Source organism: Mytilus edulis, chromosome 1 (genome assembly GCF_963676685.1).
Source record: "Mytilus edulis chromosome 1, xbMytEdul2.2, whole genome shotgun sequence".
In the NCBI taxonomy this organism is placed as follows: Eukaryota; Metazoa; Mollusca; class Bivalvia; order Mytilida; family Mytilidae; genus Mytilus; species Mytilus edulis.
The window spans coordinates 22,604,778-22,627,447 of record NC_092344.1 but is presented as its reverse complement, the minus strand read 5'-3'; the positions used below and the strand labels follow the sequence as shown (position 1 = coordinate 22,627,447).

The 22,670-nt window shown below is 33.1% G+C and overlaps 2 protein-coding genes across 4 annotated transcripts in view; one reads left to right on the top strand and one right to left on the bottom strand.

Annotated features, from left to right (window-relative positions):
* The window catches only part of LOC139482317 (tetraspanin-8-like), a 21,336-nt gene extending 12,085 nt beyond the window's left edge, over positions 1-9,251 (top strand). The window contains exons 8-9 of the mRNA XM_071266484.1: positions 4,227-4,313; positions 8,325-9,251. Coding sequence (XP_071122585.1) covers positions 4,227-4,313; positions 8,325-8,984 — 747 coding nt within the window. The 3' untranslated portion in view covers positions 8,985-9,251. The remainder of the gene's footprint in view (positions 1-4,226; positions 4,314-8,324) is intronic.
* Positions 9,137-22,670, bottom strand: LOC139527685 (uncharacterized). 3 transcript variants are annotated; one of them, XM_071323304.1, is made up of 6 exons: positions 22,647-22,670; positions 17,763-17,855; positions 13,393-13,506; positions 12,711-12,770; positions 11,401-11,607; positions 9,709-10,079 (listed from the first exon to the last, which is right to left on the bottom strand). In XM_071323304.1, exons 2-6 carry the CDS (start codon positions 17,812-17,814, stop codon positions 9,847-9,849), a joined length of 666 nt encoding a protein of 221 aa, XP_071179405.1. In that variant the 5' UTR covers positions 17,815-17,855; positions 22,647-22,670; the 3' UTR covers positions 9,709-9,846. The 3 variants fall into 3 exon arrangements, with proteins under 3 accessions (XP_071179385.1, XP_071179405.1, XP_071179394.1); XM_071323284.1 differs by lacking the exons at positions 17,763-17,855; positions 22,647-22,670 and adding an exon at positions 14,904-15,066 and having other exon boundaries at positions 9,137-10,079; XM_071323293.1 differs by lacking the exon at positions 22,647-22,670 and having other exon boundaries at positions 17,763-17,909.

The following is a 22,670-nucleotide window of genomic DNA, read 5'->3' as shown; positions in this document are numbered from 1 at the left end:
TCAACACCCTTTACTCCAAGTATGAATCAATACCCTTTACTCCAAGTATGAATCAACACCCTTTACTTCAAGTATGAATCAACACCCTTTACTCCAAGTATGAATCAACACCCTTTACTTCAAGTATGAATCAATACCCTTTACTCCAAGTATGAACCTTTACTCCAAGTATGAATCAACGACCGTTACTTCAGGTACGAATCAACACCCTTTACTTCAAGTATGAATCAACACCCTTTACTCCAAGTATGAATCAACACCCTTTACTCCAAGTATGAACCTTTACTCCAAGTATGAATCAACACCCTTTACTCCAAGTATGAATCAACACCCTTTACTTCAAGTATGAATCAACACCCTTTACTTCAAGTATGAATCAACACCCTTTACTCCAAGTATGAATCAATACCCTTTACTCCAAGTATGAATCAACACCCTTTACTTCAAGTATGAATCAATACCCTTTACTCCAAGTATGAATCAACACCCTTTACTTCAAGTATGAATCAACACCCTTTACTTCAAGTATGAATCAACACCCTTTACTCCAAGTATGAATCAACACCCTTTACTCCAAGTATGAATCAACGACCGTTACTTCAAGTATGAATCAACACCCTTTACTCCAAGTATGAATCAACACCCTTTACTTCAAGTATGAATCAACACCCTTTACTCCAAGTATGAATCAACGACCGTTACTTCAAGTATGAATCAACGACCGTTACTTCAAGTATGAATCAACACCCTTTACTCCAAGTATGAATCAACACCCTTTACTTCAAGTATGAATCAACACCCTTTACTCCAAGTATGTATTAACACCCTTTACTCAAAGTATGAATCAACGACCGTTACTTCAAGTATGAATCAACACCCTTTACTCCAAGTATGAATCAACACCCTTTACTTCAAGTATGAATCAACACCCTTTACTCCAAGTATGAATCAACACCCTTTACTTCAAGTATGAATCAACGACCGTTACTTCAAGTATGTATTAACACCCTTTACTCCAAGTATGAATCAACACCCTTTACTTCAAGTATGAATCAACACCCTTTACTCCAAGTATGAATCAACGACCGTTACTTCAAGTATGTATTAACACTATGTACTATAAATATTAAAGCAACATGATACACTAGATTTTGCGTTTTACTTTATATATATATATATCAAATCAGCACGCATTACTGTAAGTAATAAGGGGCCAGCTGAAGGACGTTACAGTTCGTAAGTTTCTCGCTACATTGAAGACCCATTGATGGCCTTCGGCTGTTGTCTGCTCTGTGGTCGGGTTGTTGTCGCTTTCACATATTCCCCATTTCCTTTCTCAATTTTATTATCAACAACTCGCATAAACATTGAACTCAAGTATTAATCAACTTTTAATTGCAAGTATGAATCTATACTTTAAATATCTTAACGCTAAATACATGTTACTAGTTTTTAGGAAAATGTTTACTGTATTATATTTTAACATTGCAATATAAGCGGAAGGTTTGGCTAGCCAAAACACCAGGTTTAACATTCTTTTTTTAAATGTTATGTAGCAAGCCAAGAATATGACAGTTGTTATCTACAGTTCGTTTCTAAGCGTTTGATTTTGTTGTATTTGAGTGTTTCTGTTGTTAAGTTGTTTTCCACTGATAGTTGATGTGTTTCGCTGGGTTGAAATTTGTCACCCGTATTTGTGTTTGGACAAGCGAGATATGAAAATAGAACAGCGGTAAACTACTGTCGCCTTTTTTAGCTCACCTGGCCCGAAGGGCCAAGTGAGCTTTTCTCATCACTTGGCGTCCGGCGTCCGTCGTCGTCCGGCGTCGTCCGGCGTCCGTCGTCCGTCGTCCGTCGTCGTTAACTTTTACAAAAATCTTCTCCTCTGAAACTACTGGGCCAAATTTAACCAAACTTGACCACAATCATCATTGGGGTATCTAGTTTAAAAAATGTGTTCGGTTACCCGGCCAACCAACCAAGATGGCCGCCATGGCTAAAAATAGAACATAGGGGTCATATGCAGTTTTTGGCTTATAACTCTGAAACCGAAGCATTTAGAGCAAATCTGACATGGGGTTAAATTGTTTATTAAGTCAAGATCTATCTGCCCTAAAATTTTCAGACGAATCGGACAACCGGTTGTTGGGTTGCTGCCCCTGAATTGGCCATTTTAAGGAAATTTTGCCGTTATATGGTTATTATCTTGAATATTATTATAGATAGAGATAAACTGTAAACAGCAATAATGTTCAGCAAAGTAAGATCTACAAATAAGTCAACATGACCGAAATGGTCAGTTGACCCATATAGGAGTTATTGCCCTTTATAGTCAATTTTTAACCATTTTTCGTAAATATTAGTAATCTTTTACAAAAATTTTCTCCTCTGAAACCACTGGGCCAAATTTATCCAAACTTGGCCACAATTATCTTTGGGGTATCTAGTTTAAAAAATGTGTCCAGGGACCCGGCCAACCAACCAAGATGGCCGCCATGGCTAAAAATAGAACATAGGGGTAAAATGCAGTTTTTGGCTTATAACTTAAAAACCAAAGCATTAAGAGCAAATCTGACTATTAGAAAATTGTAAATCAGGTCAAGATCTATCTACCCTGAAATTTTCAGATGAATCTGACAACCTGTTGTTGGGTTGCTGCCCCTGAATTGGTAATTTTAAGGAAATTTTACTGTTTTTGGTTATTATCTTGAAAATTATTAAAGATAGAAATAAACTGTAAACAGCAATAATGTTCAGCAAAGTAAGATTTACAAATAAGTCAACATGACCGAAATGGTCAGTTGACCCATATAGGAGTTATTGCCCTTTATAGTCAATTTTTAACCATTTTTCGTAAATCTTAGTAATCTTTTACAAAAATCTTCTCCTCTGAAACTACTGGGCCAAATTAATCCAAACTTATCCACAATCATCTTTTGGGTATCTAGTTTAAAAAATGTGTCCGATGACCCGGCCATCCAACCAAGATGGCCGCCATGGCTAAAAATAGAAGATAGGGGTAAAATGCAGTTTTTGGCTTATAACTCAAAAACCAAAGCCTTTAGAGCAAATCTGACAGGGGGATAAATTGTTTATCAGGTCAAGATCTATCTGCCCTGAAATTTTCAGATAAATCGGACAACCCGTTGTTGGGTTCCTGCCCCTGAATTGGTAATTTTAAGGAAATTTTACTGTTTTTGGTTATTATCTTGAAAATTATTATAGATAGAAATAAACTGTAAACAGCAATAATGTTCAGCAAAGTAAGATTTACAAATAAGTCAACATGACCGAAATGGTCAATTGACCCCCTAAGGAGTTATTGTCCTTTATAGTCAATTTTCAACAATTTTTATAAAATTTGTAAATTTTTACTAACATTTTCCAATGAAACTACTGGGCCAACTTCATTATAGATAGAGATAATTGTAAGCTGCAAGGATGTTCAGTAAAGTAAGATGTACAAACACATCACCATCACCAAAATACAATTTTGTCATGAATCCATCTGCTTCCTTTGTTTAATAGTCACATAGACCAAGGTGAGCGACACAGGCTCTTTAGAGCCTCTAGTTTTATAAGCAAGAACATTTTTGACTGCTGTAACCACAATGTTTGAAATATTAACATTTTATGTTTCTTTTGTTTTGCTCACATATTGTTGTCAATATAATGGAATTCTGTGCGACTGTCATACAAGGGAGAGGTTAAGCTAGTTTTAAAACCAGGTTTAATTAAACATTTTCTTCACAATGAATTTCTACACACGAAAATATCTGTACCCAAATCAGGAATATGACAGTTGTTTGAAGTTGTCGAGCTTTTGATTTTGCAAATTTTCCTTGAAGTTTTGTAGTTAAGTTAATTTACTATTTTATGATATGTATATGTACTATATTTTTGTGCTTTTGTCATACTTTTGTCATATTTCAAAATAAAAATAATATTTGATAGATAAAAAGTGTCTGACGCGCTTTTCGTGATTAACTTTCAGCGCCAAAGCCTAAACCCACATATTTTAAAAGCCAGGAATATACAAATGCGTATAAACATTAAAAGGTTAACAAACTTCGTAGCCAAAAAACAATGAGATTAACTGCACTGTTTTGTTTGTCCTTGTATACTCCTTCTTGGTTTGATCGATTAGATTTATATTTTAAATCTCAAAATATGTGCTTTTTCATTTGATTTTGCGTTGAGAGTAAATATTTACATTTAATTTTTAGGTATCGTGCTTATCTGCAATCCAAACATGGCTGACAGACAATATGGCAATATGGATCGCTGTCCTCGTTGGAATCGCTCTAGTACAGGTAATTATATACATCCATTCACACTTTGTAAACAGACAAAACCTAATCTGTTTACTAATATATTTTACGAGAACCATATTAATTTTAATGAATCGACTCGAAAAATATTTCCTTAGTTTGATAATTCATATACATATTCTGGAACTAAATTTAAGTTTTTAACGTAAATATTATAGAACAAAACTACGATTTCAAGAAAATCAACTTGATTTGCAGATATGCTTGTTACTGTGACCTCGAATATACTTTAGTTCCCATTGCTATCGATAACAAGAGCAGCAGTAGTTTGCTGATGTTGAAATAAAGTTAATAAGATCAAAATATGCAAATCAAGGGAAACAACTGAGGGAATTGCACGAGCTCTAAAAGGAGTGAGACCGCGTTCGCATACAGGGTAATCGTCGGCTGAGTTTAGAAACAAAAAACAATATTCGGCTACTAAACGCGGGCCACTATGTATAGCAGACGCAGTTCTAGAATCTAAATATATACTGATATCGCCAAACTTGTCTCTCGTGAATTGAGACACCAACATATCGTATCGGTCAACCAATTCATGGTTATGATCATAGCACTTGTGTAGTATTGTTTCTTAGTTTTTTCGTTCTCATAACCTTGACGGATCAGGTTTCCATTACATGTACAGCTCTGTTAATGCATAAAATTGAGAAAGGAATGCCTGTTTGATGTGGAAAACCCTTACGTTACGTTTCAATGGATATATACCTGAACGTCGCACGACGGGGTTGATCATATCTTACTACAGAGAAATTGGGAGTTGGCAATAAGAGATCTCAAATCGTCATGCTTGTCAGAGGTACAAGTTCAAATTGCGTCTTTGAAGATTTAAAAAAGAGCGAAAGATACAAAAGGAAAATTCAAAATAAGAAGTTGAGAAATAACTGACAATGCCATGGAAAACGAAAAAAAAGACTAACACAAAACACAACACATCATTGACAACTAAAGACTGATCAACACGAAAGCCACCAAATACCGGGCATGATATTGGAAGGGTAATTATATCTCGCTCCAACTGTTACACTCGTTATGTTAATCATGTTTGTACAAATCCAGTGATTAGTCTAATTCGGTATGTCACATTCGAAGGAAAGAGGACGATACTGTGGTAGTGGCAATTGGAACATATTCTGTGAAACAGATATTCAAAAACGTTCCGGGTTCCGTGATACATGTGAAGCTATGATTTCAACTTTACCACTTGAAACTCTTGGTTCAATAGCTTTTGTTACTAGTTATCAAAGGTACCAATCTAATAATTTGATACGCTAGACGCGCGTTTCGTCTACATAAGACTCATCAGTGACGCTCAGATCAGAATAGTTTGAAAAAGCCAAACAAGTATATAGATGAAGAGCATTGAGGACTCAAAATTCAAAAAAGTTGTGCCAAAATACGCCTACGGTAATCTATAAAGGCATCAGAAGTATACCGCTGTTCGAAAGTTAAAAACGATTGAGAGAAACAAATCCGGGTTACAAATTAAAACTGAGTTAAACACATCAAATTTAACAGGAAAACAAAGAAACAACAGAAACACTGAAGTGTAACAAAAAACCAAAACGACAATGCAACACACACAGAAAGGAGCTATTAGATAACAACTGCTATTTTCCTGACTTGGTACAGGACATTTTAAGCAAAATTGGTGGGTTGAACCTGGTTTAGCGGCTAGCCAAACCTCGCGCTTTTATGGCAATGTTAAAAATAACACTAAAATGACAACATTACATGACAGGACTACAGTACAAATGAATACAAGAACATTTAGGACAGAGAAATAAACATTACAATAGGACATTTCATCATGTTAATAGTTGGCAAAGGTACCTGGCTAATAATCAAATACACCATATGTGCGTTTCGTCTACATAAGATTCATCATTTACGCTCAGATCAAAATAGTAAAGAAAGCCAAACAAGTACCCAGATGAAAAGCATGACCCAAAATTCTAAAAAAGTTCTTCCTAGGATATCCTAGAAAATCCTTAGTATTTCGATAATTCGTACTTTTGCAAACAGTTAATTTATAAAAAAAACAAAAGACAATATAATTGATATTCATGTCACCGAAATGCTGACTACTGGGCTGGTGATACCTTGGAGACTAAAAGTCCACCAGCAGTGGAATCGACCCAGTAGTGTAAATACCAAAGGTACCAGACTTATAATTTGATACGTCAGACGCGCGTTTCGTATTCATAAGACCCATCAGTGACGCTCAGATCAAAATGGTTAGAAAGCCAAACAAGTATAAAGTCGAAGAGCATTGAGGACCTAAGATTCCAAAAAGTTGTGCTAAAATACGGATAAGGTAACCTATGCCTGGGATAAGAAAATCCTTAGTAATTCGAATAATTCATACTTTTGCAAACAGTTAATTTATTTAAAAAATGACCATATAATTGATATTCATGTCAAAACCGAAGTGCTGACTACTGGGCTGGTGTAAACTGGTGTAAAACCTTTCAACTGAAAAGTTATGTACACTTTCATCAAAGATTATAATAGGAATCAGGCTTTAATTTTGAATTGACGTACTTTTCTTGTTTAAATTAACTTAGTAAAGCAAAAGTTTTCCACTTAAAAAAATCTCGTAGAGATTGTTTTATTGGTGGGTGATATGGCAATACACCAAATTACAAATTCCTCGTAATATATTGTAACGATATTGTAGTTCATAATTTTGAACAGTCCACATAACTGTGTCGACTTATAGATAGTTTTCCGTTCGTCTTTTGGTTGGTGTCTCATTCATGTTTACTTTGTTGGTTAGATTCCAATAAAACAGCATGGATTGATGTGAGTTTTTCACTGCTTCCCACTTGATTTTATCAATAGCGTAACAAAGATTAGTTAAAATCATCATGGATTTAAAAAAGATGTGTGATAGAATAAAATAAAACCAGACGTGGATATAATCATTTCATGCTATGACACATACCAAGCAATAATTTAAAAAGACAACAGTCAAATGACTACTACAGTTTTAAAGGCAATATATATAGAATAGTTGACTTACTTTGAACTGTACTTAGAAACGGCTACCCTTTGCGTTAGAGTACAAAATTATGACAGTTAATACGTGAGACACTGTACAAATATCGTTTTATTCTAAAACAAATTAACACAATATTGAAATGCTCAAATATGCGGGAAATTCCGATATTCATGATGAAACAGTTACAATAAAAAATTAAACGAAACGAATAGGAAATGATATCATTAAAATGTAGACTATATGCTATTAAACAAGGCTCGGGAGAAACATTTTGTTTTGGAGTAAGATGTGACCATAAAACTGTATCAAGAGTCCAAGCAGTAATGACAGTGAATAAATCATAGACAGTATTATCAACTTATATTAAGAAATTAAATTATTACGCCATAAGCGCGTTTCGTCTACAGATCGAAGACTCATTATTGAAGCTTGAATGCGAACGTTTAAAGCTCAAATAAAGTATGAAAGAACTGAGGACCAACATTTCCGAATGTTCCTCAATACAGCTATGGTACTCTGTTCCCGGAGTTTGGTTTGGTTTGTTAAACAATTAATTTTTTAAATAGCAACATATCAAGGATGATTCATTTTAACAAAGAAGTGTTGACTACTGGCCTGGTGGTACTATCAGCGAGAAAACGTCCACCAGCAGTGACTACAAAACATCTCATCAATGATACTGGGTTAATAAATTACAAAGTGTTACAAAATATTGATAACTTGTACACAAATTCTGTACAAATTATATCATGCACAAAATTGCAAATTATTCAAATTTATATCCAGTAGGTCTGTTTGCATATTGAATAACGAAATAATAAATCATCATCTCTGAAATTATGTTTCATTGGCTGGAGGCATATAAACAGGAAGAAATGAAGCATAGCCCGGTTGGATTCTTCTGTTCTGTTTTCAGTCAAATCATGATATAAATATCATACACAAGATATGACTTTTTACTATTTACTCCAACCTTACTTTGCTTTCAGATAGTAAGTGGAATGTTGTCTTGTCAAGTCTTCACTCGTCTCCACGAAAAGGTAAGAGTAAGGCCGATGATGGGAGAGGATCCGGACGATCACAATCTAGCAGATACAAAATCCAACCAGGAAGAATTGAATGATTTGGACTCGACAGAAAACGAAAGAAATATAGATGGCGCTAGTTGTAGTTCTACATCTACGATAGAACAAGAGAAAGACCATGACAGAACAAACGCTGGCATTTTTGCTATGGTAAATTTAGAAACCAATGACAATATGGAAGATTCTATGTCCGAAAAAGATATAAACAATAAGGAGTTTGAGTTCAAATCAGAACCACAGTTAAATGCTGATGACCTTGAAAAAAGTTTACTCCTGAATGAAAAGAGTTCTGATAATGATGATGAAAATACCAAAGAACTGTATACAGACAGTATGAAAGAACATTGTCCCTCTCCTGTTGTGAGTAAAGACGAAGCTTGTCGATCTGGATCTGTCATCACAAACGACTCAAATGACGAACCGAATCGAAATAAAACGGTCGACAATAACGAGAATGCTTTTGTCCGATCAGAGTCAGTTTCATCTTATAAACATATGTCAGATAGCAGGCGACATATCAGTGTTTCCGATGAAAATAATTTTGAACCAGAAGTTAAGTCTTAGAAAATCCATAACTTAAAAATATACTTTATAAGATATTTCATTTAGTAATTAACATTTGTATGAGATTAACTATGTACATGACGAAGAGAACGCTATACTTGAATCAAGCAGCATTAATTTGAATAACCTGGACAAGAAAAACTATCAATATATACAGTTCTTTCGTTTATTAAACATGATTAAATATTAGAAAACTTAAAAAAAAGTTTCAACAATTATATAGTCAACTTTTTGATAATTCTTCATAAATAAACAACCATCAAAGCACCATTTATTGGTTACATGTAGCATTAATAATATCAACTTATAAATACTATACTTGAACAAAAATATATGCTATGCTAGGTTTCAAAATATTCATACATGATTTTGAAGACAAAACGATTCAATTGCTAAAATTGAAATCGTTTCTGCCAAATTGGTACATATTCATGTGTTTCCGTATATCTGAAATAGTTTTGATTTGAAGAGATTTTATTCATCACGCTAAATGTCAACATCACTTGACATTTTACTGACTGAAATGTTACTGGAGACAATTCATGACAATTTGTGTAGCATATAGGTTGTAATGTAATAGAACATTCCCTCTTTAGATAAAAGTAAACAATTATCGTCTTTTGATCGAGAATTAGATTATTTACTTGATTTCTGAAGGAATGATATTCGCATCGACAGAAGGAAATAAATCCAAATCACTGACGAGCAAACATATGCTTACGGCTTTTGATTGGTGCGACTGGATTTATCCATTTTATTACACCTTCCTTGTTTTAGTATATTAATCAGTATTTATGACAAATAAATAAATAAGTATAAATATATATGTATATACATATGCCACTACATTTCAAGAATATAGTTACACAAACGCACCCAAATTGTCAGCCATTAATTCGGAGTACCATGACCTATCTTCGTATCTACAATAAACTAAACTGATGACCAATAAAAATATTGCTTTCAGAATCAGTCCGGTTAAGATAACGGAAACCAGTACTAGAGAGTACCAGTAAAGCATTGGATCACAGTAGTTCATATTGTTCGTTTCAATCACATTCACCTCTCTTACGATGCTAAACACCCATACTGATCCTACAATGATAAATTCATGCATTTATATTCTGCAATGATAATCTTTCAAAATACTTTTTTCTTGAAAATTAACAATTTTAACAATAGATCGATATCAAACAAATATGTTTCATTGTCATCTTTCTTCGGGCGTGAAACATCATCAACTCACAACTTCGTGGTGCAGCGCAATCTCGACAGCGCTATGGAATTGATCATCTCGGACGTTTAATGTGATCCCGAGGAATGTTATTCGACTTGTCCCGCAAAGCAAACTCAAGCTAACTTTATGATATTGGTGGTAGTTTTCATGGTCGAAACCATGTCGAATCTGATGCAAAATTTGCTCGATCGGACCAAAATCTGGCGAAAAGCATGACGTTTGGCCAAGGCGGGTGCCAAATGTCTATGTAACAACCACTGACGGTTTTTGATACATAATGAATGATTCATAGTCTACATAATTCGATGTTTACGCCAGACGGCCGTTTAGATGTCACTAAGGAAAAACTGTGGTGCTCTTTAACAATTTCTGCGGGAAATGGTGCTTTACTGAAACTACTCCAAAGGTTCTACCGTGACCGCCATTAAACTCTCGTGACCTTTGGATAGCCATCAGAGTCGATATCGGATATGTTAAAGACCAATTGTAATGGTCTTGCTGATCGTTTCTTGCTTTTTGTACCCCTGGATGTGGCTTATCATTAAATGATTCATTTGAGTTGAATTTGTGGATGATTTGGTTTATTGTAGAGTCTACAACTTCAGTCTTCTTGTAATTGTATGCTGTGAAAGGCTTCATTCGACCATGCCCAAAACTGCATGTCGCTGGTTGTCAGAAAGTCCTGGCATTTACTCAGATGTTTATTGCAGTTTCTAAACAATAAGGGCTGGAAAATTCATGACATTAGCCAAGCTTTAAATTACAAAATCGTGAAAAATGATGCGTATGTTGAAAAGTGGTAAACTCGGTTTATGTCCGTTCAAAATAACCCTTACTTCGCATTTGTTCCTAAAATCACTCAACCGTAAAGTTGTCGACAACTGTCTTAAAGGTCATTTTGAGCCAACTATACAAAGTTCTAATATAAATAAAATACAAATTATAAGATTTTTTTTTAAAACAAAAGTGTTGCGTTTTCATTGGCACTCAGTATAACATTTGATGACTTTGTTTTTTTGTGCTCTGGATTTCGTTTGTTTTGCTACCTTTCCAAAATAGTTAGTTACGGACCTTATTACCGCTTGTGTCAGTGTAAAACTATTCGTCTAATTCTATATTTCCATAATGACATGTAAGATATGATGCATGATTTACTGTGGTTTATTATGCTTAACATACCTGTAATGGTCCAGAAAGCAACAAGAACACCCGATATCTTGCTTAATGTTTGCAATGGAGAACATTCAGTGGAAGAATCGTCCCGCTTTGATTGTGTACATAATTTTCCAGTTTCAAATAAACTACGAACACACATTGCAGAGCCATGCACAATAAGAAATATCGGCAAAACTGGTTGGCATTGACAAGTTCCTATGCGTACAAAGCCTGAAAATAATGTGTGCATTATTTTACCTCTTGCAATTTATGGAAAATCTACCCCTTTGAATCTAAGACCTTCTTTGTGCAACGCCATTAATTATGGCCCGCAGCAAAATTACTTAAGAAAAAAACAAGATGTAGTATAACGTATCAAAATGAAGGATAAAAAAAACAATGTTACATGCAAGACAATAAGGGAATAAAAACATCAACCTTACTAAACATGAACTCCAGAAAAGATAACAGCTCCTGTGCCGCTTCGGGATTTCACGGATGTTATTAAAGAGGTTTCGTCAGTAAGTAGTTTTGGTTTTTTTTGGGTTTTTTTTGCTCTTCGAAAATTTTATGTTTGGCATGTCCTAAGAATATACTACTGTGGACTAAAAGCAGCGATATATTTAACGCAATTTCTTTTCATCAATATGAAGATTTCGATATTCTCATAGTGAAAAACGTACAATTAAAATAGTTATCAAAGGTACCAAGATTATAATTTAGTACGCCAGACGCGTGTTTCGTCTACATAAGACTAATCAGTGACGCTCAAATCAAAATAATTACAAAGCCAAACAAGTACAAAATTGAAGAGTATTGATGATCCAAAATTCCAAAAAGTTGTGCCAAATACGGCAAGGTAATATATGCCTGGGATAAGAAAATCCTTAGTTTAAAAGTCACACATGAAGTAAAAAAAAATACTGCAAAGACAAAACTGAAGCTAAGGCTAGTAGAGTAATAATTATTGCACTTGACGATAACCATGATTCTTCATCATTTATAATTACTTATTTGATAATCGATTATGTATTTTACATTTTTGCATGTTAGCATGTATATAGAAATTAAGCTACCCATATTTCACCAGATGCTTTAATAATTTCATGGACACTCGCCCCTTTTTTTTCAATGTGACAAAGTAGCTCCGTTATCGAATATCTGACGTTCTTTGGTACATCAAAAATAAATATAAAAAACGTAAATAATCTTTGTCCTTCTATTTTTGTGGTTTTTACATATTTTGCTTTCTGACGACATTTCTGTGCCGTCTTCATTTTTGAATTTGAATTTGAAAGTTCAAGATTAACTCTTAAAACGTTAGATAAACTTACCAATGGCAAGAGACATAATCGATAGAGCATAACTGAGAATTAACAATACTGCACCAATATCTAAAAAATAAAAATAAAACTATGCATTTACTTTCTATGACCAGCTTATTTGAAATCTGTTGAGATTTACTTTTTCTAATTATAATTAATGATTCTGTCAAGAAAAATGGAAAATGTCCGAACATGACGTGTGGTAACATCTGCATCAGAAGTTAATTCTTGGATTAAAGAAAAGCGAGTATGAAACAAGACAGTTCAGAGATTTGTTATCCCGTCACATGCGACACACAAAATGAATTGATTGATTTTGTTCACGTCAGTTGCTAAAAAAATCCACGTAAAATTTAACAAGTGGTCCTGTATTGTACTATACAATTAGTGAAGGATTTATCTCCCGTGATTAAAATCACATCAAGTGTTAAAAGAGTCTTAGGAAATAATTAAAAGATAATCTTATAAAAAGGCGTTCTTTCGCGCTCCTCCATGTTTTTTTTTAAACAGGATATAAGAGGATCATTGCCTTTTGAATAATTGTCATAACAAATTCACGTTTAAATGTGAAAAAAAAACGTGTTTATAATGGTGACATCGGTGAAAAGTCGCTTAATCCTGGCTTTTTTTCAATGCACATCCAATGATAACTTATTAATTTGCATCTAGGTCCAACAGTACAAAATCTTACCTGATTTGCTAACAGTTGATTCAATTCGTCCAATATAATGAAGTAAATCTTCTTCCTCAAGGAATGCTTCCGATGTGATTTGGCATATCCAGACACAACATTTTCTCGATTTTGCTGAAAAAGAGCAATCATTGAGAGAAATAATTGTATTGTTGTTTAGTATTTTTGCGAAATGTGCCATATGAACAATGGGAATGGAATCAATGTCGGAAAATAAAAATAATGATGGTAATATAGGTTCTTGTGTTCGATTTGCTATTGTACAATTTATATTTATCAAGTTCTATGTGTGCCATAATAAGACAGATTGCGTGTATTGGTCTTCTTTCACTGACCAAGAGTGCCACTAATAATCTGCACGATAAAAGGAGTTGACAAGTCATTATTTAATTCCTGAATTTGCAAAAATCATAAAATTCTACGACTTTCTTTATTAACCAAATACATCTTAAGTAATCTATTCCTGGGATTAATAAATTACACAATTATAATGACAAAATTCAGAATATTTTTGCACTGCCTGAGAAAATATGAAGTGTGATTTTTATACCTTCTTTACGTACATTTTAGCCATTTTCTTCAAGCAATATTCTTTTTGTGAAAGAATAATCGACAAGTTGGAATTAAAAAACGTAAGAAGACCAAATTTATTAATAAATATATCCTTAAATTTAGCGTAGATGAATTGGATTGTGCTATTGCCATTTAGTGATTTTGTCGAAACAAACTAAATTAATAGAATTTTCAGATACATGTATATCTATTCACACAATGCTTAAATAACAATTTAATCATTTTCATGAAGTTCTTTTATTAGTATGATTGCTAGCAAAGTTAATAACACAGGTTGTTTTTGAAACGAACTAATCTTTGTATTTACTTCAACGTTTGTTATGTTATGAAAGAGAAGCCACTGTTTCGGTTTTCTTATACACACATAACTGCATATATGAAGGCCGTATTCCTTATCATTAGTCTACAAAGGGGTACATGAAATGAGAAATAAAACATAAACTAAACAGATAGAAAAAACTGACCGATAAATAGAGTTATAAAAATACACACATTCATATTTATAAATAATAGTAATCGATAATTTACATATTGTTACAATATTTTACCACGATTGTACAAAGTCTAGGTCACGATGTATGATAACAACTTTCAAAGAGAAATAATAATTATAGTTAACTGATGGAATTATCATAGAAAGCAGTCATAAAATTGCAATAGAAAAAAAAAGGATATGGGTTATCCATCTATATCACAAAATCAGTACATGCACAGCAAAAAAACACAGAAAAAGCAAAGGAACAGCGCTTTTATTATACATGTATAACAACTAATGAAACTCTTATGCTCAAAATATTATCGAAATTGACTGGTTCCCACAATTTAGCAGGAGTGTATAGAGGAAAGGGTTGGTGTATGTTCTGTGCTCAGGACTACAAAAGACACCAATAGTGAACAATTTTTCATCAGAAGCACGTCCGAAATATTTATTTCTTTACCTTTAAATGCACTTTCCTCATTGTTAACATTATAGGTACACCTATCCTTTGCTCCTCCCATTTATAATTTAGTCCATTTTACATTAAGGCCTTTATAATTTTCACTTGTCTTACTCTTAACATTATTTGTGTAAATCGTGTTAATAGAATATACACTATCAGTATGTCGCCTGACAACATTGTAGCAGATGTTACTATCGACATCTCATTTAGTCCGGATTTGTTAATGCTGTATTATATTAAGAAGCATCTGATTTAGTTCGTATTTACTAATGCTGTGTTATATTAAGAAGCGTAACATTAATCAAATCTTACACATACATACTGATGCGACTAATCAGTAATGCAGATAATTATAATTTCCTGGTAAAAATTCACGAAATACAAATTAAGATAACGAGCGATTCACTCGAAACTCACGAGCATATAAACAGTTCTTTATATTTAAGCATTAACTTGTCTACGATTTGAAAAAAAAAATCATTATCATAGGTTGCTGTTTTAATTATCAATGGTTAACTGGGGTATTGACATTTGCATGGTATTCTGAACTTCCTCAGCTCGGAAATATCGGCAGTAAAATTCATGCCAAAGAGGGCTATCGTTTCGCCACACATGATGTATAGATAAGCAGTCTCGTCCGGTCGCAATGTGGCCGGGAATCCGATGCTTTGTGTAGATATAGGATGACGCTAATTTCACCTTTTACCCTTGTCCAATATACATTCTTTTAGCAACAGAAGATAAAGTTATCGCCATGAAAGCGGTGGCCCAAGACCACAATTAATGACCCTACGAATATAGTTCCCTTTAATTAAGGTGTATTCTTTCTTATTTTTTTTTCTTTGCCTTTCTCATTGATTATTTAGTTTTTATGGGTTGGAAATTAAAGAAGAGAGGTGAAATAAACTTTTGGATGTTGTATTTTAACTGATTTTGATATGGAAAGAGTGATTAGGCTAAGTGCAAAAAGGTAATATTTACAGTTTTCGGAACATCTCTTGACTTGTCAATAGGGGTAGGGATGTGTATTGGCTAAATTTGTAAAAGTGATTGCGTCAATCTTTCTGAATTTTGGATATACTTTTGGACAGGTACTATACATTACACACACAAAAAATTGGACAAAAGTGCATGGTGCAAATTTTTTAATGTGACAAAACGTTATAAAGAACTAATAGAGAAATTAATTGTGGTATGTGGCCCGGTCAGTACCTATCTATTGGATCAATCTTTAAATTGTTATCGTCATGAATGTTCCCGTAACAGTTACCTACAAATGGACAATCAATCAAACCACTTTCTTTTGCCAAGAGGGAGATATTGCTCGTAAGGTAAACTAGTTGATTTAAAAGAAGTTGAGTCTGAACCAAGTTATGCCCTTTTAGATTTTTAGATTTTATTTAATCAAATTTTCTTAAACAGCTATGATAAGCAATCATTGAAATTTTAACATTTTGAACGTATTGGTAAATGGTTGCCAATCCATTTAAATCAAATTCCACTAGGCTTCATAAACTTCCGGTATTTGCCGCTATTCCTAGCATGGCTGTCATCCGCTGATCTTGGGTATGACTATCTTGGTTGTAATACTGTATTTCTACCATTGCGTTGGTGTTACTGCTGACGGGTCCAGGTTTTCTCAAACATAGTGTCAATACCACTATTGTTCGATCAGGAGTGGTACTGCTACTATATAGATGATAATGAAGATCGGAATGTATGCTGCTGTTGCGTGTTTAATTCACTTCAGTGATTGATTCTGTTTTAAGTTTCGAATTCAGAACTTGTACTGACGGCAACTACATTTTTGAAGTGCGCATATGTTTAATTAAAATTAATTTTCGAATCTTGAAATTGTGTGTACATGAAATGTCTACTTAAAATGTCCAATTTATCATTTACATCGTGACACCCATAAACATGTTTCTAGACTAATCCTTACAAGATTCAATCGAGATTAAGATTATGAAAGTATTTATTGAAATTGAAACATTGAATGGCCCGCAGGAGTTCATAATTTGATTTAGTGCAACAACCTTTATAAATTATGTAAGTAGTATTAATGTCAATCTATATGTAATAATTTAAAAAAAACCAACACGTATCAGAACAAAGAACTGGCTACTGGGCATGTCGTACTGACCGGTTCTGTCGGTAAATTAGCAGATGCTGATGCTATTGGTGGTCTAACAATTATATGTTACATTCAACTGTTACTCAAAACCACAACGTTTCGACACCCTCCTCTAAAATAAAATTAAAAATGGGACAAAGTGTCCATGCAATGGAAATCGATACACTACCTTAACAAATGGAGTGTAGTGAGAACTTTTTTCAAATCTTTTTTTTTTTGCTTTAGATCTAAGCCATTTTGTGCCAATTGCATCAGATATTAATACGGTAATCACTTCATTTATAATATCAACATTACTGATATTCCAAGGACACAGCATTTCACTGGAAATAAAACGATAATTAATTTTAAAATAATATCAACATTTGCTGTTATCTCAAGGACCAAATCACTCGGATTAAAATGGTAATTATTTAATAATATCACTATTTGCTCCTTCCTATCTCAGAGAAACATCATTTCATTCAAATCAAAATGGTAATCACTTAGTTGTTTAATATTTCTCGTCGACAGGAGAGAGATTGACCAAGTTTTAAGAGTTGAAAGAGTAATTAAATGCAGAAGATCTATCTATTTGACAATTAAAAACGTCATTGTGAGATATTACTATTAAAAGCAATATAATGAATATTACTTTAATGCATCTCAATCAAACGTAGGCTTTTGTAAAAAAAACCGGAATGATTTTATTTTAAAGGGAATTATAGATATGCAATACTTACAAGATTTTGTGTCATCCTTGGATGTTTTTGGTATTAAATCCTCACTAGCCATTATTATTGTATCGTCTGATTAACGGCCAGTGCCATTTTTACCTGCAGCAGATGTCATATAAAATCACACAGTAGTAAATTAATGATTATATTTCGTTTCCTAATGGCGATTCCTAGGAAGCTTTGTCAAGATTCATTAATTACACACGTGGTCTTTGAACAAGCAGTGAAAACAAACAGGTAGAAAATGAAGATGTACAACGTAAATCTTCCTTTTAGCAAACACACGTCATATGCTATGTAGAAAAGGTGCCTAGGGATACATAAAATGTCAGAGGATACATATATTATAGATTTCAACCAGTTTATTTCAATTTTTGTGTAATCCGTGCAATATATGTTTGTTCCACAAAACTTCCTCCGTTGCATTCAGAATTTGTTGACATTTATTGAAATTTGAATCAATATGGTCGTTTTGATTGTATAATAATAACCAAAACTTGCATAAGTGTTTTCTGTATAAATCAACCAATTATTATAGTTTTCTAATCTGCATGTTATTTGAACGAGTCCTTAAATTGTAAAACAGATGTAAATCCATTTGTACTGATCTCCATGTCGGATTGTTAATGAGCAATTGGACTTTTTAATGGAAATCCATTATTCTGCAGTAAAATTAAATAAACTTGCTGTGAATCGTGTTATTGTTCAAGAAGTCCAAGAAGCAATCTATTTCCAACTTTGATAAAAGATAATGTAAAACGTGACAAGTCACACGAAGATCAAAAAAGAAAATAGTAGAAATCGACATATGACAGTTGGGATTTCAATTATAAACATTGTCATAAGTCGTTATTTCAATTATAAACATAACTATTAATAACCCACAGTCCATTGTGCTGAAAGGAGTTTTCAACATGAAATAATGATATAAAAACATCCATTTGATAAACACATTCCCAGTTCAATATTACAACAAAATGGAAACGTTTAGCAAATGCAATAATTCATTGTCAAGAAAGCATCAAATTGCATGAAGACGCTTATCTGTCATAGTTCTGCAATCAAAGCACCAGATGACAGAAGCACTTATCGAACGATTTTTCATTGAGAAATAATTATTTGCTAAATAATTGCTATTTATCCCAAAGTGGAAATCTTTTTGTAGTTTGCCTTATATTAAGATATCGTAATCATTGATTTGTTTGGAATCTTTTGTGTTTTTTTTTTTGGTTTTGCTTGTTTAAAAAAAAAGATATGGTGTGATTGCCAATAAGACAAATCTTCACAAGAGACCAAAATTACACAGAAATTAACAACTATAGGTCACAGTACGGCCTTCAACAAAGAGCAAACCCCATACCGCATAATCAGATATGAAAGGCCCCGAAATGACAAGTGTAAAACAATTCGAACGAGAAAACGAACGGCCTAGTTTATGTACAAAAAAATGAACGCAAATGTGTAACACAGTAACAAATGACATTCGCTGAATTACAGGCTCCTGCTTGGAACAGACACATGTATACAGAACGTCGCAAGTTAAATATATAAGTTGGATCCCATCCCTCATTCCATGGGACAGTAGTGTAACAGTACAATATTAGAACGAACTATAAAAAGCAGTCGAAAAAGGCTTAGCTTATCAGATGGATACAGAAATACACCTAACAAAAACACAGAGTGGACGTGGCCGGGTACTTGTATATCCCAACATGTTTAGCTTTTGAGGTAAATGACGGCATATTGTGCTTTGTATGAAATATTATTAACAAAAGATGGGATGTGAAATACCTGATACATACAGAATGTGACGGATGTGTATTTTTTGTGAGTTCGTTCGTTACTTTATTCATTGTTTTTTTCTATTATCATTATCACAAGACAGTTATGCACTTCTTTGTTCTTACATCGCCTAGATTCGAACGCATGCTGGTTGGATAGGCTATCGAGACAACACCGCCTGCACTGGGTCCATCGATTTAGGTACATTTGGTGAAGTGGCTCTTCAACTGTTTTTGGCTTTTGTACATTCGTGGCTTTCAAATATTCGTGTTTGAGCGTTCCTGGTGAAGGTAAAGTCAGTAAAGCGTATCACATCTAATTATAAAATGTTATTTTCATTTTTACAGATCTTCGAAAAAAACTTACTTCGTCATAAACAGTAGCGATCCATGCCATATAGCCGAAATTTGCATAATGAATCAGATTTCGTTTAAAAAAAAAGCTAATAAAATATTTATCAAACCAAAAATTATTAAACATGTATATCATAGGATAAAAATCTATTAATTTTACAGATTTCTATCAACTATTTATATTTACAACTATATGGAAGTATAGTGTCAATTAGTTTTCCAAATAAATAAAAGGATGACGGTATGATACGACAACATTTTGGACTCTTATACTAGTATTCGAAATATCAATCTTGTCATGCATATTGGCATTAGGGCTTTAAAGTTCTGCATTTAGTGGAAAACACTATACTATAGCTTGAAATATTGTTTCGAAGATATGAGCTACAGTTTTACCCCAAAAGATATTTTGCTTTCAAACAAATTGATAACATAGGACCGAATCTTTCAGCCAATAAAAGATCAGAATTTGTATGAAATGAACATCTACTATAATTAAATATGTATGCATTTGTAAATGTAATATATTTACATTTGTGAATGTACATTGAAGGAGAACAATATGACATCTATTTGCTGCGGGCTTTTAATTTTATTCAATATTCATGAAATTAAAATATTCAAGTATAAATTGCTTTATTAGATCTTTTGACATGCATTGTGTAATAAAATAGTCTAGTGTATAATTTTTCTTTCAGTAGACCTACTTGTATTTGCAAAATGAATATTTGTTACGGAATAAAATCATTTATTGCACTAAATAACCTATGATTTTATTCTCCTTTATCCAGTTACATCTATAACTTTGCATTTTCTATTCGTTGAATATGTATTTTTTGGAACGCATTTGTTGGAACGCATACATTTGTCACATCGGATAAGGTATTTCTCCTTCCGCTCTTTCCAATCAGTTCGATTTCATGGCGGAAAGAAACTGACCGAAATGATTGACGAGACATACTGTGAAATTTGAGAAAATAAATGAAAATTGTTCACTTTTGTATAGCATGAGTATCCATATAGCATACAAACTTTTAGACCCTAACACATTTAAATAATAATCATGAGTATCACACAATTCAAATTTGAGTTGATATTGTTTATAAAGTCCGTAAAATCAGATGCATTCATGTAAACAAATTTACGGATCGTTCAATGTTCCAAAATCTTTAATATAGTTTTATTATTACAACATTTATGTTGTTTTTGAAAAATGAAAACATAACTAAAATAGAATGAAATTCAAAACAGTGTAGCCGTGGTCATTGATTGACACATTAAATTTGTCCATTGACTTGGACAATTTAGGTAAACGTTTGTATGTAACCACCACTGCTCACTGTGTACTTTTTAAAGACACTCAAACTATGGGGTCACCAAAGGTTCTCAACACCTAAATAAAGTAATTCGAACATTTAATCAGAAAGAACACGATGTTTTGATTTATATCAATTATATAAATCAAAACATAAAAGTTATTCCTGATTAATTTTTCGAATTATTTTATAATTAAAGGCGTTAAGAAACCTTTGGTGACCCCACAGTTTAAATGTCTATCGTAGGTACGTCGTGAACTGTGGTCGTTACAGACAAACGTTCACGTAAATTGTCTCAGTCAATGGATGAATTTAATGTGTCAATCAATGGCCACAGCTACACTGTTTTAAATTTCATTCTAATATTCCTATATATGTACAGTAATGAGAACTCATTATCCTTTATCCGGTCGATACCGTGTATTTATATTTTGTCATTACACAAAGTCGTGTGTTTCTCAGACTGGTAATGACGTGTAAAGTTACGCTAAATCTGTGGGATGTGAATTGATTGATACTTTTGTCTGGAAGAACATAATTTATTAATTAGTTGTATAATGTAATTACGTTTGAACTAGATTTCAGTAACTGTGTGTACTCTGATGTTGGTCTTTTGTGTCTATTGTTTTTATGTTAGTTGTTTTGTGCCTCGTACCTTTTGTCAATCGGAAGTGGCTTTTCAAAATCGGATATTGCCTTTTTGGTATAAATTGATACCGTATGCCCCCACAAAATCTAATTGTGTTTGGAACTTTTCGGAAGTAAAACTTCTTTAATTTGACAAAGGTTTATTACTTTTATTAAGGTCACATTCCAAAGAGTACATTGTTGGAGACAATAGGTCCCTAAGACTAATAGTTTCTGAGTTGGAACCATTTACGACATTTCGAAGGTTCCACAAATATAGTAAGTGGCAATAACTCGAAAACTATTAGTCGTATCTTACAGCTAATGTGGTTTTTTTTACGATTCACCCAATGTGATTTTGCGTATTCAGTTATGCGTTTAGACTTATTTCTAAAATGAATGAACATAATCTTGTATCGCCTTCAACATTTTATCCAAGTTTTTATAGTGCTGAAGATAATAACACTATGTTGACTACTTTACCCCTATTTTTTATATTTTGATATTTTTACTTAACATGTCTGTTTGTTCACAAATCTTTGTCAATATAATGACATGATATACAACTGTCATACACGTGAGAGGTTTAGCTAGCTATAAAACCAAGTTTTATCCACTATTTTCTACATAAGAAATGCAAGTCAGGATTATGACAGTTGTTATCCATTCGTTTGATGTGTTTGAGCGTTTGATTTTGCCTATTGATTAGGGACTCTCCTATTTGTATTTTCATTGAAGTTCAGTACTTTCGTGATTTTACTTTTTTTGTATAATAAACATTATTTTTAAAGTAAGTGAAAAATGTAATTTACCTGTAAACATCGTCCATATAAACA